This window comes from Fundulus heteroclitus, chromosome 3, assembly GCF_011125445.2.
Source record: "Fundulus heteroclitus isolate FHET01 chromosome 3, MU-UCD_Fhet_4.1, whole genome shotgun sequence".
In the NCBI taxonomy this organism is placed as follows: Eukaryota; Metazoa; Chordata; class Actinopteri; order Cyprinodontiformes; family Fundulidae; genus Fundulus; species Fundulus heteroclitus.
The window spans coordinates 20,653,349-20,674,182 of NC_046363.1; the positions used below are offsets into that span (position 1 = coordinate 20,653,349).

Sequence of the window (20,834 nt, forward strand, 5' to 3'; positions counted from 1 at the left end):
CCAATATTCTGGATGACGCAAATAAACATGAATGTAAGAAAAAAAAAATGGGTTTATTCTAAGTGGAAAATATTTCATTTACAAATGTCAATTTGTTAAACAAATTGAGTAAAAGTAAAATGTAGTGAAGTGGTGCTACTTTAACTTGAGAACAATCTTTGGCTGGTTATCAGGTCAACTTTTTTTCTGAATGTTGTGAATATTCTGTAGCAGAATAGTTTGCAATCATTTCCAAGTTCAATGCAACTAAAATTCTTTGGAACGTTCCCCCCAATTGTCCACATATTGTTTTTAATGCCACTGGGTTGAATAGAAAAAAGATAACCTCTTTTTAAAGAACACAAAAGTTAGAAGGACGATTCCCATGTAACGTCTAAAATAACAGACACGATGTACCTATCACGAGTTGCGTTACACCCTGAACAGAAATGATTCTTAGCCAGACATGTAGTTTGTATTATAGCCCACACCTATGTCAACATACAGCAGGACCTAAATGTAATTGCCAAGTTTTGTGTTTGCTTAAGAGGAAGGATATTGTTGGAGGTATAGTTTTTTTTCTTATTGGTTCATGTGTTTTCTTTGTGTCTTTTTTTCTGTCCACCAGTAGATAAAAGGATGGAGCAGCAAAAAAAAAGGTGCTCGCACAATCTCTGAACAGGTAAGCACTTTACAGGTCAATACTGTTGCTGCATTTGTGCAACTTAAATATCTGTGTATATGTATATATATATATATATATATATATATATATATATATATATATATATATATATATATATATATATATATATATATTTATTTGCAAACTAAAGCCAGCTGTTCTCTTTTTCAGCCATGGGAAGCCTTTTGCTGTTTTGTGTTGTGGGAGCTTTATTGAGTTGTAAGTACGACTTGTTTTACTGTTTTCTATTAAACCTGTAATTCATTTGTCCGGCTGAAATGAGAGCACAATTCAGCACTCAGCTCTTATAGCAGAAGTGTTTTTATCATCTATTCTACTGTAAAACTATTGTACCCGCGCATGTTGTGCAGTTTGCTTATTGAGGGCTGCTTTGAAGCAATCAAGTTACTGTTTCTCCTTCGAAATCTCTTACATATCTTCTTCATAAAAGGCCATTGTTCATTGCTTCTGAAACTTTGAAACACAGCTCTTTTCGGCAACTGTCTCCATGGTGTCACTTCGCTGTTCTATTTGAGAAACTTTGTACTATTTGCTTTTTTTTTTTAAGTTATTGCCTCTCTGCGAATCCTTTAATCACTGTGGCACCAATAGTCTCATTAATTTCCCAAAGCTTTTATCACACATTTTCAACACACAAAAGATGTGTGAAACCCAGCTGCGTCTCGCTCTTGTTTTTTTTTTAAGCAACTTGAATAAGCTTTGATGTAAAGTGTTTTTTTTTTTGTTTTTTTTCATCCCTCATCCTTCAGGTCCATCTCGTGCTGGCTGGGCAGGAACGGAGTTTGCCCTCTCGTTTATGGAGAATTATGCTCCAAACTATGACAGCCCTCGTTTTCAGCTATACATCACAGCCCTACAAGCCAATACCAAAGTGACCGTGCAAGTTCCCTCCCTGAAGTTCAAAGAGGAGAAAACTCTTAAAGCTGGGGAAAGGGTCACTGTCAGTCTCCCAACCGGTGTTGAGATGTACGACTGCGAAAGGTCCGACAAAACTGTCCGGGTTGACGCCTCGGCTGCTGTGTCTGTATCCTCCCTCAGCTACAAGCTGTACACAGCTGACACCTCTGTGATATATCCCACTACTGAGTGGGGGACAGAGTACTACGTCCTCACTCCTCCCAGAAACTCCTTTCGCTCCAACAAAGAGTTTGCAGTAACAAACGGAAAAGAGAAAAACAAGGTGGAGATATACCTTAAAGCAGCAGTCAAATTTCAGGGTCGTAACTTTAGACGAGGCGATAAACTGGCGATAGATCTCGAGCCGTACGAGAGCGTTCAGCTTCAGAGCAAGCGCGACCTATCCGGAAGCAGGGTTTCCTCCCAGCATCCTGTTGCTGTTTTCTCGGGACACACTTGCACTGCCTATCTATCTAAATGCAACCATGTTTACGAGCAGCTTCTGCCAGTGAGCAGTTGGGGAACCAGCTTCGTCTTATCGGCTCTGAGCTTCCAGGAGAAATTTGACTATGTTTTTATCCAGGCCTCCCAAGCCACCCGAGTCACCATTAATGATGGTAAACGTAAAAATGACTTTAAGCTTTCCAGCGGCCAAGAGAAGACTATCAAATTTGCCAAACGTGAAACCCTCTTTATTGAGTCCGACCACGGCATCCAGGTCCTGCTGCTTTTTAACGGCGTCAGATACAATTGGTTCCATCTGTACGATCCGTTTTTGATGACAGTCATGCCCACAGATCGCTTCTGCTCCTCCTATTCCCTAGAAGCTCTTGAAAATTTTGACAACAAAGCCCTGATTGTCGCAAAAACCAGTGATACAGCCACACTCCGTTTGGACGACGGAAATCTACCACAAGACGTGCAATGGAACAAGGTTGCTGGAACAGATTTCTCTTGGGCTGAGATGTCCTACAAACAAAGCCCTGGCAATAATGTCCACACTCTGTCCAGCTCTGGCTCCAGCTTTGGCCTCTACAGCATTGGAGTCAGCAACATGAATGGTTATGGTTCTGTAGGACAGTGTTTGAAGGAAAGTCAGAATTCACGTAAGACACACGGCATAAAGCTGATCAGAAGTCCGCATGACTCCAATATTTCAAATAAATAATCATAATTTTTTCTTTGTTTTTGTTTGTTTTTCTTCTGAAAAAGGCTCCTTGTCCTGCAGTAGCATCACTTGTAGTCCCAATGAGGTGTGTGAAATGAGTGGTGGCTTTCCCTCCTGCGTGGCCAAACCAGTCAAACCACAGGTCGGTACCTGCTGGGCCATGGGAGACCCTCACTACCGTACTTTTGATGGGCGCCGCTTTGACTTCATGGGCACGTGCACGTATGTCATCTCTAAAAACTGCGGAAAAGACAGTAACCTTCCAGACTTTGAGGTCCTTGCCCAGAATGAGAACAGAGGGAGCCACAGAGTCTCGTACGTTGGCCAGGTCATGGTTAAGGTCTATGATATCACCATTACTGTAGTTCGGTCTGAGAGAGGCCGTGTGAGGGTAAGGGTTTCTTAATCTTTTTAGAATCTTAATTGTGGTACAGTCGCCATATAGTTTTTTTTTTTATTAAAGTAATGTGTGTATTTTCTTTTTTCAAATTGTGCAGATTGACAACAGTTTGTGGTCCTTGCCCATTTTCTTGAACAACGGCAAACTGAAAATATTCCAATGTGGCCGCTCTGCAGTTATAGAGTCGGACTTTGGCCTTGTGGTCCGTTATGACTGGGATCACAATCTTGTGGTCACGCTGGCCAGCGGTTTTGCTGGTAAAACCTGCGGACTCTGTGGTAATTTTAACGGCAGCCCTGCTGATGATTTCGCCACGCCCTCCGGCTCCCAAGCAAGTGGCGTTGTGGACTTTGGGAGCAGCTGGAAGGTGCCCGGGTTGGGGGCTGATCCCAAGTGCAGAGATGACTGTGCAGGTGGTTGTGACAGCTGCAATAGCAATTTGATGAAGAAGTATGAGCATGACTCGTTTTGTGGGCTTATCGCAAAACAAAATGGTCCGTTTAGCAAGTGTCATCCAGTCATTGACCCACAAGATTACCTGGAGAATTGTAAATATGATTTATGCATGGGAGGTGGTCTTCGGGAATTCCTTTGCAAAGCTCTTGAGGCCTACACTGAAGCCTGTCAAGATGCTGGAATCCAGGTTCAAGATTGGAGGAAGATGTCAAAATGCCGTGAGTACCTTTAGCAAAGTAAAATACTGCATTCATTTTAATGTAGACAATCCTTGTTTAAACACAAACTTGTGAGGATATTTTTTTTTAAAACTCAGATCGACACTTAGGGCATGTGCAAAGTTTAAGAAAATGCTACAATTACTCTTTTGAGCATATCAATGTGTAGTCTGCTATTGTTTTTGTCTGGCCTGTTGTAATGAATGTCTTATGTTTATTTTATTTTAAATTGAATGTTAACATCAACCTGTACTGGGACTAGAGATGGAAATTAGCCAATGCCTACAATTTGGCATATTTATATATGATATGTTTGTTCATTAATATGTACTGTCCCTTTTTAAATAAATAAATACATAAAAATAAATATATAAATTTAAAAAATCATCTGCCACCGTTTATCCTACAGTTTTTTTTTCCATACAGGTGCCAAATGTCCAGCCAACAGTCACTATGAACTCTGCGGAAACGCCTGTCCAGCCACTTGTTCTGACCCAACCGCCCCCTCTACGTGCAAACGCCCCTGTGTGGAGACCTGCACCTGCGATAAGGGCTTCGTTCTGAGTGGAGACAAGTGTGTGCCCGAAGCCAAGTGTGGCTGCAACTACGAGGGTCGCTACGTTCCCGCTGGGGAAGCATTCTGGGCTGACCAGAGCTGCAAGCGAAGGTGTAAATGTGTTCCCGGGAGCAGGCGCGTAGTGTGTCAGGATACGGGCTGTGGGGCGGGGCAGCAATGCAAAGTGGTGAACGGCATAAGAAAATGCCAAGCAGTGTCTTACAGTACCTGCCATGCCACTGGTGATCCCCATTACATGACCTTTGATAAGAAGAGGTTTGATTTTCAGGGCACGTGCGTGTACCAGCTTGCTGCACTGTGCTCCAGCGATCCAGAGTTGGTCCCCTTTGAAGTGCTGGTGCAGAATGATCAACGGGGCAGCAGGGCGGTTTCATACACTAAGTTAGTACAGATCAAGGTGTATTCTACCAGCATTGTCATAACAAAGACACACAGTGGCTTGATTATGGTAAGTTACCCACACAATTTGTATCTAGATTTGGGATTCTTGTTAGATTTTTTTTTTTTTTTTACATTTCACAAAATTACAACTCAGCTATCTTTCCTTTAGGTAAATGACGAACTAGTCAACCTTCCCATTGACATCAACGACGGGCAGATATCTGTGTATAAAAGTGGCTGGTATGCTGTTCTCACCACTGATTTTGGCCTGAAGGTCACTTTTGACTGGAGAAGCGCTGCATTTGTTACACTGCCGAGCAGCTACATGGGAGCCGTGTGTGGCCTTTGTGGCAACTACAACGGCAAACCCCAAGATGATCTGACCCCGAAGGATGGCAGCAAACCCGTCAATCCAGCAGACTTTGGTTCGAGCTGGCGAGTGGCCGAAATCCCAGGCTGTGTGGAAGGCTGCAAAGGGGTGTGTCCCAACTGTGATTTCAATGAAAAGGTTCAGTATGAGAAGAAAGAGTTTTGCGGAATAATCGGAGACCCTAAAGGGCCGTTCCGTGAGTGTCATGCCAAGGTGGATCCAGCGAACTACTTGGAAGACTGTGTTTACGACGTGTGCCTGTATAAAGGCAGAAAGGACGTGCTGTGTCAGGCTATTACATCATACACATCGGCCTGCCAAGGAGTGGGGGCCCAGGTGTACAGCTGGAGGACCAGTCAGTTCTGTGGTAAGAAATACATCCACATTAGAAACAGACTGAATACAGTTGCATACTGTCCTGCGTATCATTATTTTTTTGGAATGATGCTGGCAAATGAGAAATAATTATTGCAATATGTCCTCTGTGTGCAGCTGTGAAATGTCCCATCAACAGCCACTTTGAGATCTGTGCAACCGCCTGTCCTGCGACTTGCGGCAGTCTCGCTCCTCCTCAAGGCTGCGAGGATTTCTGCGAAGAGGGCTGCACGTGTGATGAAGGCTACATCCTCAGCGGGAATCTCTGCGTCCCTTTCTCTCAGTGCGGCTGCGTCCACAACAACCGCTACTACAGAATAGGCGAAGTGTTTTACCCAAGTGGGTACTGTCAGGAGAAGTGCAAGTGCGCACAGGATGGAGAGGTAAGGCATAACAAAGCGAACTTCCTGTGCCTTGCAAAAAGACATTCATTCCCCAGCAGCCGTTATGACAACCACAAACGTCGTTGTGTTTTACGTAGATTTTATGTGACAGACAAACACAGAGTAGTAGTGCATTGTTATGAAGCAGAAAGTAAGGGATATACGATATAAGTCTTTAGAGATTGAAAAAGACCCAGCATTTTGAGGTATTTATCTACCCGCTTCATGTCTCTAGAAGCTCCTGCTTTTGCACCTTTTTTTGTTGCATTATAGCACAAACTCTCTCAGACTGGATGGGGAGCATCTGTGAACATTTACTTTCAATGCTTGCCATAAATGGATGCTAACCGGGATGAAGCATCATTGTTGTCTTTAGCAACCTATAGCATCAGCTTTCCAGCAACTCTCACTGGCTTTTCTATCCCTGCTGAAGAAAAGTAAACCCACAGCGTTATGCTGTCACCGCCGTGACTGATAATTATATAAAGTATTCAAGGGATGTGCATTGTTAGTTTTCCAACTAACAGTATTTTTGGATGAATGCAAAAAAAAAAAAGTGTCATTTTAGTCTCGTCTGACAAGATCGCTTTCTTCCACATGACTGTCGTGTCCTCTATACGGCTTATAGAAAACTGCAAAGAACACTCCTTGTGGTTCTCTTTCATCAATTGCTTTCCTCTTGACAGTCTTCCATAAAGGAGAGATTTGTGTACACAACTAATTTGAGTACACAACTGATAAATACGCTCACCTGAGCTCTCAGCACAGCCTCTCCAGATTTACCATGGGCCTCTTGGCTGCTTCTCTCTCGGCAGATGGCCGCTCATACTGAGCAAGGTTCTGCTGCAGGTTCTGTTCCCTTCTCTCAGCGTTATTGCTCAGGATGAGCGGTTGCTGCAAGGTCAACGACTTAATGCTCTAGGCTCGTGTTTACTGGGGAGACACCTTTTTATAAATTGCTTTTATAAACCAAAGATGACCGCATTATATTGTCTGTAATTGAATCTGAATGTCTCTATATGAGTGAATTGATTTGTTTGCATATTGCTCTATATGAGTTGGATCTGTTTTTGTTTTGTTTTTGTCTTTTAGTAACGCGATGAGGATGAGGATTGTGGTGAATGGGTGCAATATAAATAAAATGAATTTTTAATGCGGTTTGTTCACTAATGTTCTCTAACAAACCTCTGAGGCCTTCACTGAACAACTGGATTCATACTGACCTAATTGGAATGTGTTTAATAATTGGGTGACTTCTAAAAGCAATTGGTTTCATCCAAATTTTATCTAGGCCTCTCAGAGTAAATTGAGATGAACACAACAGCACATTGCACTTTTTATTTTATTATGTTAATTTTTGAGGGGGAAAACATTGAAGACCGTTCATAAATTGCCTTCCTGCTACTTTGTGTCGGTCTGTCACATAAAATCTCAGTTAAATAAATCCATTGAAGGCTCTAATGTAATAAAATGTCAAAAATATTCAAGGGGTGTGAATTTTTTTTTTCCCAGGTCGAGTGTGTAAAGTTCACTTGTGGCCCTAATGAGAAGTGTAAGCTAGAGAACGGAGTCCAAAAATGTCACCCAGTCGGTAAGGGTGTTTGCCGAGCGTCCGGTGATCCCCACTACCTCTCGTTCGATGGCCGGAAATTTGATTTCCAAGGCACCTGCACATATACTCTCTCCAAGAGCTGTGGTGTGGAGGGAACCCACCTGGAGGCCTTTTCAGTTCAGGTGGAGAACGTGCAGTGGGACCGAATGAGAGGAAGGAAAAAGGTTTCTGTCTCCAGGCTGGTTGCAGTGGAGGTCTATGGCTTCACTCTTATAATGAGAACCAAACTGTTTGGAGTCATGGTGAGTGGTGGTGAATTTCTCCTTTGAACAACGACTAAATCTGTCGTCACACTATAACGTTTGGTTATATAAACCTTTTTGTTTCAGGTAAACGGAGAGTTTAACCACCTTCCAGTCAGTCTTAATGATGGAGCGGTTAAGGTTTATCAGGAGGGCCAAAAATATGTCGTAGCAACTGATTTTGAGCTGGTGGTCACCTACGACCTGGTCTACCACGTGACGGTCACGGTACCCGGCAACTACCGCGGGAAGGTCTGTGGGCTGTGCGGCAACTTCAACGGGGACAAAAACGATGACTTCCAAATGTCCAGCCGTCAAGTCACCAATAACGTCAACGACTTTGGAAAATCGTGGAAGGTCACCATTCCCAATGTGGTGTGTGAAAATGGCTGTGAGGGGGATAACTGCCCGAAGTGTGATGCGGCTCAAAGAGCTGTATTTTCAAAGCCCACTTATTGTGGTATCATGGCAGCACCCAAAGGACCATTTGCAGCCTGTCACAGTAAAATTGACCCACAGCTTTACTTTGATGACTGTGTGTTTGATTTGTGTGCCTCCAACGGAGAAGGAAATGTGCTTTGTGACAGCGTAGCAGCCTATGCTTATAACTGCCACTTGGCAGGGGTCGATGTCAAAAATTGGAGGACCCCATCTTTCTGCCGTAGGTTTTCTTACTGTTGTATTATTGCTGCCTGTGTAATTTTTTTTTTTTTTTGAAATGCTTCTCATGTTTTCTGGTGTTCTACTTTAGCCATGAAATGTTTCTCAAACAGCCACTATGAGGTGTGTGCTGATACCTGCTCTGCTTCCTGTCCCGGCCTCACGGAAATTGTTGAGTGCCCCGCTGGCTGTACAGAAGGCTGTGAATGTGACACTGGCTTCCTCTTCAACGGACAGACATGCGTCGCAGAAGCTGAGTGCGGCTGCTACGAGAAAGGAAAAACATACAAGGTACAGCTCAGCATCTTTTTCAGTAAACATGCATAACACTACATTGATAAGAATCAGCCTATACATGGGATTTCTTTGCTTCACACACATTGGAACTTTGGATCTTAATTATTTCCATTAAGGTTTAATTTTGTTTGTTTTAAATATTCTAAAACTTAAACCTGTTCCTTTCCTTTTTCATCCATCAGCCTGGTGAAATCTTCTATGAAGAGGACTGCAGCACACAGTGCACCTGCAATCCGGCAACAGGCCTTGTCTGCAAACAGTTTTCATGTCCAAAAGACACAAAGTGCATGGTCAAGAACGGTATCAGGGCATGCCACAACACAGGCAAGATGCAAACACTATAGATATATGTTTGTATTTACAGTACATTGAAAATATATTCATACCTCTGGAATATTTTACATTTTGTCATATTACAGCAACACTTTTGTGTGTGTATAACTGAGACAATATGTGACAGACAGAGTTGTTAAGTGAAAGAAAAATTATGGTTTTAAAAAGGTCAGGCACTCCGCAAATTTGGCATTCATGTCAAGAGCAGCAAGATGCCGGCCATCGTTAATGGAAAGCCAAGCAGCTTAGTCAGAAGTTAAGCCCCTTGGTTTGTGGCAAACATGTGGAAGATGGTGCTCTGGTCAGACGGAACCAAAAGCGAACTTTCTGGTATACATTTTAATTGATTTGGACAACTAAGACTGTACATCATCCTAAACACACCATGGTGAAACGAGAGGATGGTAGCGTTGTGCTGTGGGGATGCTTTTCTTCTGCAGCTACAGGAATGCTGGTCAGAGTTAATGGAGATATGGATATATGGATGAAGCTAGAGTTGGCCGATAAAATGATACCTATATATTGTTTTTAAATCCTCCATAGAAACATGAGAAAGGGCCGACATAGACTTTCAATATACAGATAAGATGAATACCAATGATAATAAAAGTTGCACCGCGCTGGGCCAATCAGCGAAGTTAAGTTGATGCAGACAACACAGTAGCAGCCAGCCACATTTGTGCAGCTGTAGCCTCTTACTTCAGGTCACTGGTAGGACATCAGTGAAAAACAGAGAAAAAAATGAGTGCCCCGAAAGAAGATAAGATAAAAGACGCAGCAAATAATATTGTTGACAAAAAGGGCTCAAAAAGGTATTTAGGCTATTTAAAGTCAGACAAATAATAAAGTAAAGTGCCTTGGCACGCGTGTTCCGACCAGGTCGAGCATTACCACTAATCTGATATACCACCTGAACCAGCACCACACACACAAACACACACACACACAGCTCCACCCTGAAAATACAGTGGCAACCACCGACCATTGAGTCAGGTACTCTAGCATCATGCCGTACAATAAAAATAAAAATAAAAAACAAACAGCACAGAAACATCACAAATGTAGCAATTTATGCCCTATTACAATAAACTATGTAAATGACCTACACAAATGACAGATTTTGAGAATTTATATTTCAAAGCCTGTGTATTTTATTTAACATCATCAACAAATGAATATGACCATTTTAGTTCTGTTGTCTTGTGACGCTCAACTTTTGAAAATAAATCTTTAAATAAAAAAATAAGCTTCTGATAGCTTCATACATTACCAAATAGTATCAAGGAACATTATATATATATATATATATATATATATATATATATATATATATATATATATATATATATATATATATATATATATATATCACTGTTTTTGTACTGACTGGAAAATACAATTGTGATAGGATTAATTTCCATGTGGCCAAACCCTAGATGGAGCTCAGTGCAAATTAGTCATGAAAGACAACCTGTTGGAGACCACAAAAAGACCTTAGGGTGGGGCAGAGACACAAAGGAAGGTTTTAGGACAAAGCATTAAACAAGTGTTAAAATTGTCTAATAAAAGGCCAGACTTAAGTCCAGTGGAGAATATTTGGCAGACCTGAAAACTGATGAGCACAGACACCCTTTATCTAATCTGGCTGAGCCTGAGTCATTATGTAAAGAAGAATAAGTTAAAATGTTTCTAGATGTGCAAAGATGGTAGAGACATATCCCAAAAACCTCACAGCTGCAATTTTAGCGTTGTATGCAATTCCCCTTAGGGGGTCAACATACAAATGCATGCCATGCGTTAGACTTGTATCCGTAAATGTGTTTAAAAACATTTACAACTTTTTTCCTTCCAGTTTAGAATTATTTGCTACTTTGTGTTAATATTGTAAAACCCAATGAAATATTGGGAAAGTTTGCAATTGTAATGTGACAAAAATGTGAAAAGGTTTATGGGTGTGAATACTTTTAAAGGCCGCTGGAACTCACTCCTGATTGTCTCTCACAGATCCCTGCAAAGATGCCAATTGTCGTGTCCAAGAGACATGCCGTGTGGAGAAGGGGGAGGCTGTGTGCGTCCCCAAGTTCACCGGCACCTGCTGGGCCTGGGGTGACCCCCACTACCACACTTTTGATGGGTACAACTTTGACTTCCAGGGAACCTGCAAGTATGTTATCTCCAAGACCTGTGGAACCCTAGACGGTCTTGTTCCGTTCTCCGTAACTGAGAGGAACGACAACCGCGGCAACACTGCAGTTTCGTATGTCAGGGAGGTTGACGTGGTTGTGTATGGGTACACCATTACAATCCAAAAGAACCAAGTTGGTCAAGTCACGGTAAGATTTTAGCCTCCTGATAGTTTCATACGCTATATTTCCCTTCTGGTGGTACGATGAGTATTGTCCTGATGTTTGCTTTTCAGGTGGATGGGGAGCTGTTGAACCTTCCTGTTCAGTTGGGTGATGGCGAAGTCTCTGTGTTTCAAAGAGGACGCAGCGCTGAGCTCAAAACTGATTTTGGCCTGATCGTCACCTATGACTGGAACTGGCACCTTGTCATCAAGCTTCCCAGCAGCTACTACGGCAGTGTCTGCGGACTGTGTGGCAACTTTAATGGCAACAGTGGGGACGAGCTCCAGAATCCCTCTGGCCAAGCTGTCTCCTCAGTGATCGAGTGGGGCAAGAGTTGGCAAACGCCTGATCAAGACAAGGACTATCCTTGCTGGGATACATGCGAGAAAAACTGCCCTACCTGTGACGATAATGACAAGAAACTCTACCAGAGCCAGGCCCACTGTGGGGCCCTCACAGCGAAGACGAATAATGTGTTCCAAAAATGTAACACGAAATTAGACCCTCAGGCCTTCATGAACAGCTGTGTGTATGACATGTGTTTGAATAAAGGAGACAAAAAGATGCTGTGCCAGGCGCTGGACTCCTACAATCAACAGTGTCGCGAGGACGGAGTAATAATCAAGAACTGGAGAACGACATTTGGCTGTCGTAAGTCTGAAATGTTCCTCTGCTCAAGATTGCAGTTAAATATTTACATTCTCCTCATTCGTCCCTCTCTCTCTCTTTGGTACATCTTATTTACATCCAGCCTTGAACTGTCAACGCAACAGCCACTACGAAGACTGCGCCAGCCCCTGCCAGCCGTCCTGCCCGTTCCCTGAGGAAAAGCAGGCGTGCGACGGAGCGTGCGTGGAGGCCTGCGTGTGCGACCGGGGTTACGTCCTCAGCGCCGGCGTCTGCGTGCCTGCCAAAACATGCGGATGCTCATATCAGGGCCGCTATTACAAGCCGGGCCAGCAGTTCTGGGCCGACGAGAGTTGCGGTCGCCTGTGTGAGTGCGACACCACCCTGGGCATGGTGACGTGCCGCGAGGCCTCCTGCTCCGCCAACGAGAAGTGCACCGTAGTCGACGGAGAGCGCACCTGCAGGCCCGTCAGCTACGCCAGTTGCACGGCCTCGGGTGACCCGCACTACCGCACCTTTGACGGCCGCAAGTACGACTTCCAGGGGACTTGCGAGTACCTGCTGGCCGGACTGTGCTCCCAGCAGGCCGGTCTGGTACCCTTCAACGTGTCGGTGCAGAATGACAACCGGGGAAGCAGGGCCGTGTCCTACACCAAGACTGTCGAGATTTCCATTTATGGTGCCACGCTCGTCATCAGCAGAGAGTACCCCTACAAGGTCTTGGTGAGTATTGATGTAGAGGTATGAATAATGAAGCATGTGGATGTTGTATTAATCGCATTAGGAATAATCTGCTTTTCTGCACATTTGTGGAGGGATGAAAATTAGGACACAGCTCGCAGTCCTATCACTGAGAATAAAAAAAAAAGAAATGAGTGGATGATAATTTCCTTTGTATCTGTGCTAATTTCCCCCATCCCTCGTGCTCTGCTGTATATATATTTAATCACATATTAAAAATTAAATGCAGACAGTCTTAATTAAACTAAGATTTAACTGCACATTAGAATGGATCAGCGAGGTACGCAGAATTATTAAATGTGTAATCTCCTAAAAATACCCTCCCTCCGTTCTCTGCTCTTCAGCTGAATGGGCAGCTTGGTTCGCTGCCTCTGGATTACAATAATGAGCTGGCTGTGTTTCGAAGTGGCCGCAGCGCTGTGGTGGAGACGGCGGCCGGCATCACCTTTAGCTTCGACTGGAGGAGCACAGTGACCATCTCCCTGCCCAGCACCTACCAGGGCGCGGTTTGCGGTCTGTGTGGCAACTACAACCAAAAGGCCCAGGATGACCTGGCCATGCCTAACGGCCAGACGGCCCCTGATGGGACCCGGCTGGGGGAGAGCTGGCAGGTGGGCCTTGCACCTGGCTGCTCCTCTGTCTGCCAGGGGCCGTGGTGCCAGGCCTGCTCAGACTCGCAGAGGAAAGTCTATGAAGCTACCAAATACTGCGGCATCATTGCTGACAAGGCAGGGCCGTTCAGAGACTGTCACAGCCATGTGGATCCCGCTCCTTACATGGAGGACTGTGTTTATGATGTTTGTCAGTACCGCGGGCATCAGGGCTCAGTTTGCGACGCCGTGGAGGTGTACGTGTCCGAATGTCAGAGCCGGGGAATCGCAGTCCACTCCTGGAGAACAAATGCATTCTGCCGTGAGTTTTATGTTGGATGTTTTTTCTCTCATTGTTTATTTTTATTTGCTTTTATTAAAGGGTAACTTTGTTATTTTTTTACAGTTTCTTTCCACTTGTGTACAGGCTCGTAGCCATACTCTTCCATTTTCCCATCAATTTCCATAACTGATATTGAAAGATATGCGAAATAGCCTAAGACCACAAAAGCCAGAACAAGGCAGCTAAGAACACAGCAGAAAGTTTTAGAGGAGGGACGACGCTGCTTCTGAAATGCCAGAAAATAACAAAACGTTCCCCCAATACAAAAGTAATGATCGTAACATTATCATCATTATCATTTATTTACTTACAATGTGCTTTACAACCCAAAAGGCGACCAAAGTGAATAACAAATAAATTGCGAGATAAAAATAACAAGATAATTAAAAGCAATGAGCAATAAAAAGCAAGTTTGACTATATAAGCAATAAAAATCAGCAATAAAAGGCATAGAAGAAACAAGGACTGCCCGTACAGCCATGGTCTCTGAAATTTAAAGCCACTGTGTGATTGTTAAAGTTTCATTCGGTCTCCACATGATCTAAACGTATACCACAGTCCTGCCACTCAAACTCTATCAGTCAATCCACAGTTGTAGTTTTCTCCCCTGCCGCATGTTTTTTGGCCCTAAAAGAACCTCTTTAAGCCTAGTCTACACTTGTGATGAATAAAAGGGAGGTTAAACGCTGATATTTGATCAAACAGCAGCTGGCAAGGTGGCAAAATTGTCAATATCAACTGCATTAAAGTAAAAAAAAAAAAAAAAAAAGTCATGGACATGGCTAAAGCAGTGCTCAGCTAAAGAAAGTTATTCTCAGACGCTACTGTTTTCTCACATTCGAAATATAAGGGAAACAGAGAGAGGACAAAGCAAGACAGTTGTGAATTAACCCAGAAAAAAAATGTTTTCAAAGATTTTGTGATGTGCAGCACAGAAAGCTGGAGTGTGTGCAAAATCTCTCGGGTTGTTTTTTTTTTTTGTTTGTTTGTTTTGCTTACAAAATCTTAGGTCAAGACCTTTTCATTTTGATCAGGCACTAAAAGAAAAGTTGCAGCTACAGCTAAGTAGGTAAACATGCAAGAGGATCTTTTGGAGTGAATCTTTAATGATTTAATTCGATATGTAGAGATCAGATAACATTTTCTTAGTACCTTACTTTTTTTTAGTGGGCATGACACAAAAGGCACTTTTTTATTCTAGAAAGTGTGCTTTAAAATGACTTATCTTTAAAAGAAAATGATGGAAAAACCAACTGTGTTTTATTTATGTTTAAAACTTTCAAGAATGTCTAAAGTATGATGATAAATGCACTCTAAGCATTATCCTCAGCATGCATGTCATCTTCGTTCTGTTTTTATTCTGTCCTGCAGCAATGAAGTGCCCTGCTAACAGCCATTACACCCTGTGTGCCACGGGTTGCCCAGCCACCTGTGCTAGCTTAACCTCCTTCGCCACCTGCCACAGGCGCTGTGCAGAGGCCTGCGAGTGCGACCAAGGCTACCTGTTAAGCGGGGAGGCCTGCGTGCCTGTGAGAGAGTGCGGATGCTCCTATGACGGCCATTACTACAAGAAAGGCGAGGCGTTCTACCCTGAGGACAAGTGCATGGAGAAATGCACCTGTGGCGAGAACGGGGCTGTCACATGCAAAAAGGAGAAATGTCGTCCAGGAGAAGCGTGCAAGCTCGTAAACGGAGTGAAAGGATGCCATCCCGAGGGTGAAGCCAAGTGTGTGGCTTCCGGTGACCCTCATTACACTTCCTTTGATGGTCAGAGGTTCGATTTCCAGGGTACCTGCGTCTATGTGCTGGCCAAGGTGTGCGATGATGACAAAGGTCAGCTCACACCATTTACTGTCACTCAGGGCAACGAGAAGTACGGAAATGGAAAAGTGGCTGTCACCAAGTCAGTTGCAGTGACAGTCTATGATTATGTGATATACATTCAGCAGCGTCTGCCATGGAAAGTCATTGTAAGTCTGACAGTTTTATCCAGCACATTTGTTAGCCTCTGCCAACACACTTCTGAAAAAGGAAATAGCTATTCATATATATATATATATATATATATATATATACTATATATATATATGTATAATAATATATATATATTACATATATATATATATATATTATATATATTTTTTTTTTTTTTTTTTTTTTTTTATTTATTTATTTGTTTATTTATTTATAAATGTATATATATTTTAAAAAGGCACTTATTGTGGTTTTTGGCTTGCATTAATTGAGATTCTCAGATGTTGTTTTTGGTCAACTCCAGATATCCAGTCTAGAGGATGCATTAGATTTATTTTGTTTTGTCAGTGGAAATTGAAAATATATAAATTTTGCTTTAAGCTCCAGCTATACTACTTCTAAACTTCTAAATAGAAAAATTGCATCTGCACTATCTGTGGGATTTCAATGAAATTGCTGTAATGGGTGCTGGTGCCAAAAATGTCAATATCAACTACATTAAAGTTTAAAAAAAGAAAGTCATGGACATGGCTAAAGCAGTGCTCAGCTAAAGAAAACAATGGTTATTCTCAGACGCTACTGTCAGAACAAAGCGAGACAGTTGTGAATTAAGCCAGAAAAAAATGTTTTCAAAGAATTTGTGTGGTGCGGCACAGACAGCTGAAGTGTCTTTAAAACATTTAGTTCTGTTGTTTTTTTTTGTTTTTTTTTTACTTACACAAAACAAATTTTTGCATGTGTAAAGAAGGTGCAAACATAGCAGAAAGTCACTTTAAAATATATATATATATATATATATATATATATATATATATATATATATATATATATATATATATATATATATATATATATATATATATTAATATATATATAGTGGACAGGGCCCTAATCTTTTCAACAAAGTCTTGTCAGTGATCACAATGTTTTCCCTGACTTGTGTCGCAGGTGAACGACGAACTTCTCAACCTCCCTCTCTCACTGGGTGAAGGCCTTCTGACGGTCACCCAGGAAGGTCGCAACATAGTGGTCCGGACAGCGTTCGGCCTGAAAGTCCTCTACGACACTGTGTACTATGTTGAGGTGATCGTTCCGTCGACATACCAGGGTAGGATGTGCGGTCTCTGCGGCAACTACAACAACAAACGTGGCGACGATTTTGAACTCCCCGGCGGGAGAAGAACAAACAACGTCGATGACTTTGGGGAGGCGTGGGTGGTGGACCTTCCCGGGCACGTGTGTGGCGGCTGTGGAGGCCAGTGCCCAGCGTGTGAGCCGGCCAAGGCGGCTCTGTACGAAAAACCAGACTCCTGCGGCATCATCGCCGTGCCCAACGGGCCTTTCAGAGCCTGCCACGGTAAAATCGATCCAGCAGCATATGTGTCTAATTGCGTGTTCGACGTTTGTGCCACCGACGGCAACAAGGACACGCTGTGCGACAGCATACAGGCATACGCGCTGGCTTGCCAGGGTGCAGGAGTTGAAATCCAGCCGTGGAGGAGCAACCTGTTCTGCCGTAGGTCGCACCCATGCAGCGCTTTGCCTGCCCGTCATCTGCGGGGGATCTTTAAATTCATAAACAAATTTTCTTTCATTGCAGCTGCTTCCTGCCCTCCGCACAGTCACTATGAGGTGTGCGCTGACACCTGCAAGGGGACGTGCGCCAACTTCCTTCAGCAAGTGACTTGCTCTGAAAGGTGTTTTGAAGGATGCCAGTGTGACGCGGGCTTTGTATCTGACGGCATTCAGTGCGTTCCGCTTGACAACTGTGGCTGTGTGCACGACGGCAAATACTTGACGGTAAACTTTGCGAGAGATTTTGTCGTTCTAATTACCTGCGGAACCCTGTGGGAAAAGAAATAAAACTAAAAAAGGACTGATATATTGTCATTTTTGTGCCAACACCCAACAAATGAACAAAGAGATTGCCCTCCCTGTGTTTCAGGTGGGTCAAGCCGTCGTGGACAAAGACTGCAGCTCGAAGTGCGAGTGCCGGGCCTCTGGGCTGGTGACGTGTGAAAAGCTATCCTGTGCCGGCGGGCAGGTCTGTGACCTGAGAGACGGCGTCAGAGGTTGTCACGTCTTGCAGGGCCACTGCAGCGTTAGTCCAGCGGGCAAGCTGAGCTCCTTCGACGGCATGTCTGGCACAGCGGGAGCACCCGGGGCTTTTGAGCTGGCGTCTCTCTGCGACGAGACCAGCGAGCGGTGGTTCCGTGTGGTTGTGGATGTGAGGGTCTGCAGAAAGAGGGCGCCTCTCGCTGTTGCCACTCTGTACGTGTTCTTCAAGGACGCCACTGTGGCAGTAAACGGTGACCATGTGACCTGGGTGAGGGTTTTGAAACGTAGACAATTTTGGCTTTTTTTGTGTGTTTTTTTTTCCCCAAAAAGTGATTGGACCATTTCCTCTTATTTCCATTTCGTCGTGTCCTCCAGGTAAATGGCAGGAAGGTGTCCCTGCCCAGCAAAGTGACAGATGAGCTATCAATCCAAATCTCAAAGAGGAGTGTGGTTATCGAGAGGAGCTCAGCTGTGCAGGTCGTCTACTCCATTTCACAGGAGGTCACCATCACTGTCGATGGTAACCTGTCCGGTAAAACCTGCGGAGCCTGTGGCAACTACAACAACGACTCCAAAGATGACATGAAAACAGCAGACGGGAAACTCATAAGTGATTTCTCGGCTGTGATTGGCTCTTGGAGCGCTGAGGACTTCTCTAGATGGTGAGCATTTTTGAAGGTCACGTAACAACTCCAGTCCTCCAATCTTGTTGTACAAATAAATATCCGGAATGTGCGGATTTTTATTCAGGAAACTTTTACCTTAACATACCCCTAAATAAAATCCAGAAGAGATTAAATTCTAAGGGAGGGAAATATTGCCTTTATCAAAAGTAGCCATGTTGAAATAAAGTGTCCAGTTTGCCACAAGCCACGTGAGAAGCACAGCAAACAGGTGGCAGAAGATGGTCAGATGAGACCAAAGTTAAACCTTCTGGGCTATAAGTAGAACAGTACGTACAACGGAAAACTCACACAGCAACACACCCAGAACTGGCAATCCCCATGATGACCCACAGGGGCGGCAGCATCATGCTGCGGGGATGCTTTATTCTGCATGAACAAAGGTGGGAAGACAGATGGAGATAAATCCTGGGCAAACGTGAAACAAAACCTGTTAGGTGCAGCTAAAATCTTAGATTAGGTTAGTCCTTTGTTGTCATTGTCAAATGAACAACGATATTAAAAGTGCCACCAGTCAGTGCTAATGAAAAAAATTAATATCTATAACATTTACACACAACATAAGAAATAAAACAAATAGCAGTGTACACAAGCACATTACACAGACTTTGCATTATAGCAATGAATGAATCTAAACATCCAACCAGAGCAACGACTGGATGTTTTTGATCACAGCATATTCATGTGTTAGAATGGTCCTTTCAAAGCCGCAACCTAAATCAGATTGAGACAATTTTTTTTTTCAAAGAAGAATGTCCGAAAATTTTAATCTGCATGTGCAAACCTTGTAAAGACGTTCTCCAAAAGACTTATAGCCACAACTGCCGTGACAATTGTTTCTTCAAAGTATTAACAAGGGGGTGGTTCCAAACACATGCAGACATTTGTATTTCAACTTCATAATTATGTGTTGCCTTCTGCTAACCCATCAATAAGATCTCCTAATAACTTTGTGGTTTTGAGGGGATAAATTTAAGAGAAAACGTAGAAGAAGGGAATACTTTTGCAAGGCACTACATGTTAGGTGTTTACATCACAGCACCTCTCACACTGACTTTCATGTTTTGAGCAAAATAACGTCGCGCACGCATTTATTGTCTTTTACCTCTTCAGTTAAGGCGTAAGATGCAATATTTTTGCCCCTACTATCCAAACTTTCAACCTGATCTGACCAGATCGGTGAGAGACGGGACGGTGCTACAACCACTCAACCGCTTACTCTCTTAACAGCACCAACTAAACAAGGACTCCACGGAGCCCCATTTAAAGGAATGAGAGTGTGGTTTTTAATTGCATTTGGCTCAATTTAATTAAGAAATGCGAGAGAATCCCCTATGGTAATTACTGATTAAAAAGCAGGTGAGGCTGACAGGCACGGCCATCAAAAGCTACCAAGCTTGCAATCCAATCTCTGCTCGTCATCCAAGGACACTTAAGACTCATCTGGGAGCAATATTAATTTGAGAACTTGTCTTTAGTTTGGTGTCCTAGCCTCAGACCTTTGGAGTCCCCACCCCCCCTTCCTCCTCTATAGGGTTTTGTTTTTCATTCCATCACCTTGAGAAACACAAGAAAATAGCCCTGAGTAGTGCTTGCTCTTACATCTATGTACTCAGAAGGACTGCTTTTAGTCTATGCTGTGCTTGAGTGGAAATAATTTCCCACAAATGCTACATTGACAGCAATTTCCCTTTCCTCCGCAGCGGCCTGTAGAGGAGCCGCTTCTGCGCTGACAGAGGCCGCTGGCACGCAGGTAAATTATGAACCAATTTCCTGTGGAAAATGTGAATGAACGAAACAAGTTGGACGGCGTGACATATAGCTGTGCATGTGTTTTTTGCTTTGTTATACAGGAAGAAGAGAGGTTTCTTTGTTTGCAGCCCTGATTGCCATACTTCACCGCTTCCTCTTGATTGTCATTGTAGTTTTTGCTGTTTCCTGGCCATTCGGTCCTCTCTATTGTTCACTTTGCAGGTCTGGAAGCAAATGGCTGAGTCTTGTCCAACATCTCCATCTAGTGGAGGACAAAACTGCGGCAGCATGCCCTGATTTGGTTTACTTTTCAATCTTTTGATAATTGTGTCCTCCTGTCTGATCACTGAATAAATCTATACCTGATGACAATTTGTGCTCGTTATTTATAATTCAAAAGTGGCTTCATAGATAGATAGATAGATAGATAGATAGATAGATAGATAGATAGATAGATAGATAGATAGATAGATAGATAGATAGATAGATAGATACATACATACATACATACATACATACATACATACATACATACATACATACATACATACATAGATAGATAGATAGGCATGTGTTAAAATTAATTTTGAATTAGGACATTAAGCCATAACAGTAGGGGTTCTGTGAACATTTTCACGGTGTGTCACGTTACGACCACGGTGGA

The 20,834-nt window shown here is 43.2% G+C and overlaps 1 protein-coding gene across 1 annotated transcript; it reads left to right on the plus strand.

The window, feature by feature from the left end:
* Nucleotides 1-628: 628 nt before the first annotated feature.
* Nucleotides 629-20,542, plus strand: LOC105926346 (IgGFc-binding protein). Its single transcript, XM_021316486.2, has 23 exons — nucleotides 629-661; nucleotides 836-883; nucleotides 1,435-2,688; nucleotides 2,795-3,141; nucleotides 3,248-3,824; nucleotides 4,251-4,849; nucleotides 4,952-5,519; nucleotides 5,645-5,910; nucleotides 7,423-7,764; nucleotides 7,852-8,425; nucleotides 8,516-8,715; nucleotides 8,904-9,045; nucleotides 11,059-11,387; nucleotides 11,474-12,053; nucleotides 12,154-12,752; nucleotides 13,115-13,682; nucleotides 15,075-15,673; nucleotides 16,626-17,193; nucleotides 17,278-17,477; nucleotides 17,623-18,003; nucleotides 18,111-18,397; nucleotides 20,122-20,171; nucleotides 20,272-20,542. The coding sequence occupies exons 2-22, from the start codon at nucleotides 838-840 to the stop codon at nucleotides 20,129-20,131; spliced, it is 9,036 nt and encodes a 3,011-aa protein (XP_021172161.2). The 5' UTR covers nucleotides 629-661; nucleotides 836-837; the 3' UTR covers nucleotides 20,132-20,171; nucleotides 20,272-20,542.
* Nucleotides 20,543-20,834: the final 292 nt, after the last annotated feature.

What these genes read in the sequence shown, in the direction of transcription:
- LOC105926346 (XM_021316486.2), top strand. Translation starts at nt 838, where the DNA reads ATGGGAAGCCTTTTGCTGTTTTGTGTTGTGGGAGCTTTATTGAGTT. An exon ending in TGTGGGAGCTTTATTGAGTT is followed by an intron (nt 884 to 1,434) that starts GTAAGTACGACT and finishes CTCATCCTTCAG; the next exon opens with GTCCATCTCGTGCTGGCTGG. An exon ending in CTGAGAGAGGCCGTGTGAGG is followed by an intron (nt 3,142 to 3,247) that starts GTAAGGGTTTCT and finishes CAAATTGTGCAG; the next exon opens with ATTGACAACAGTTTGTGGTC.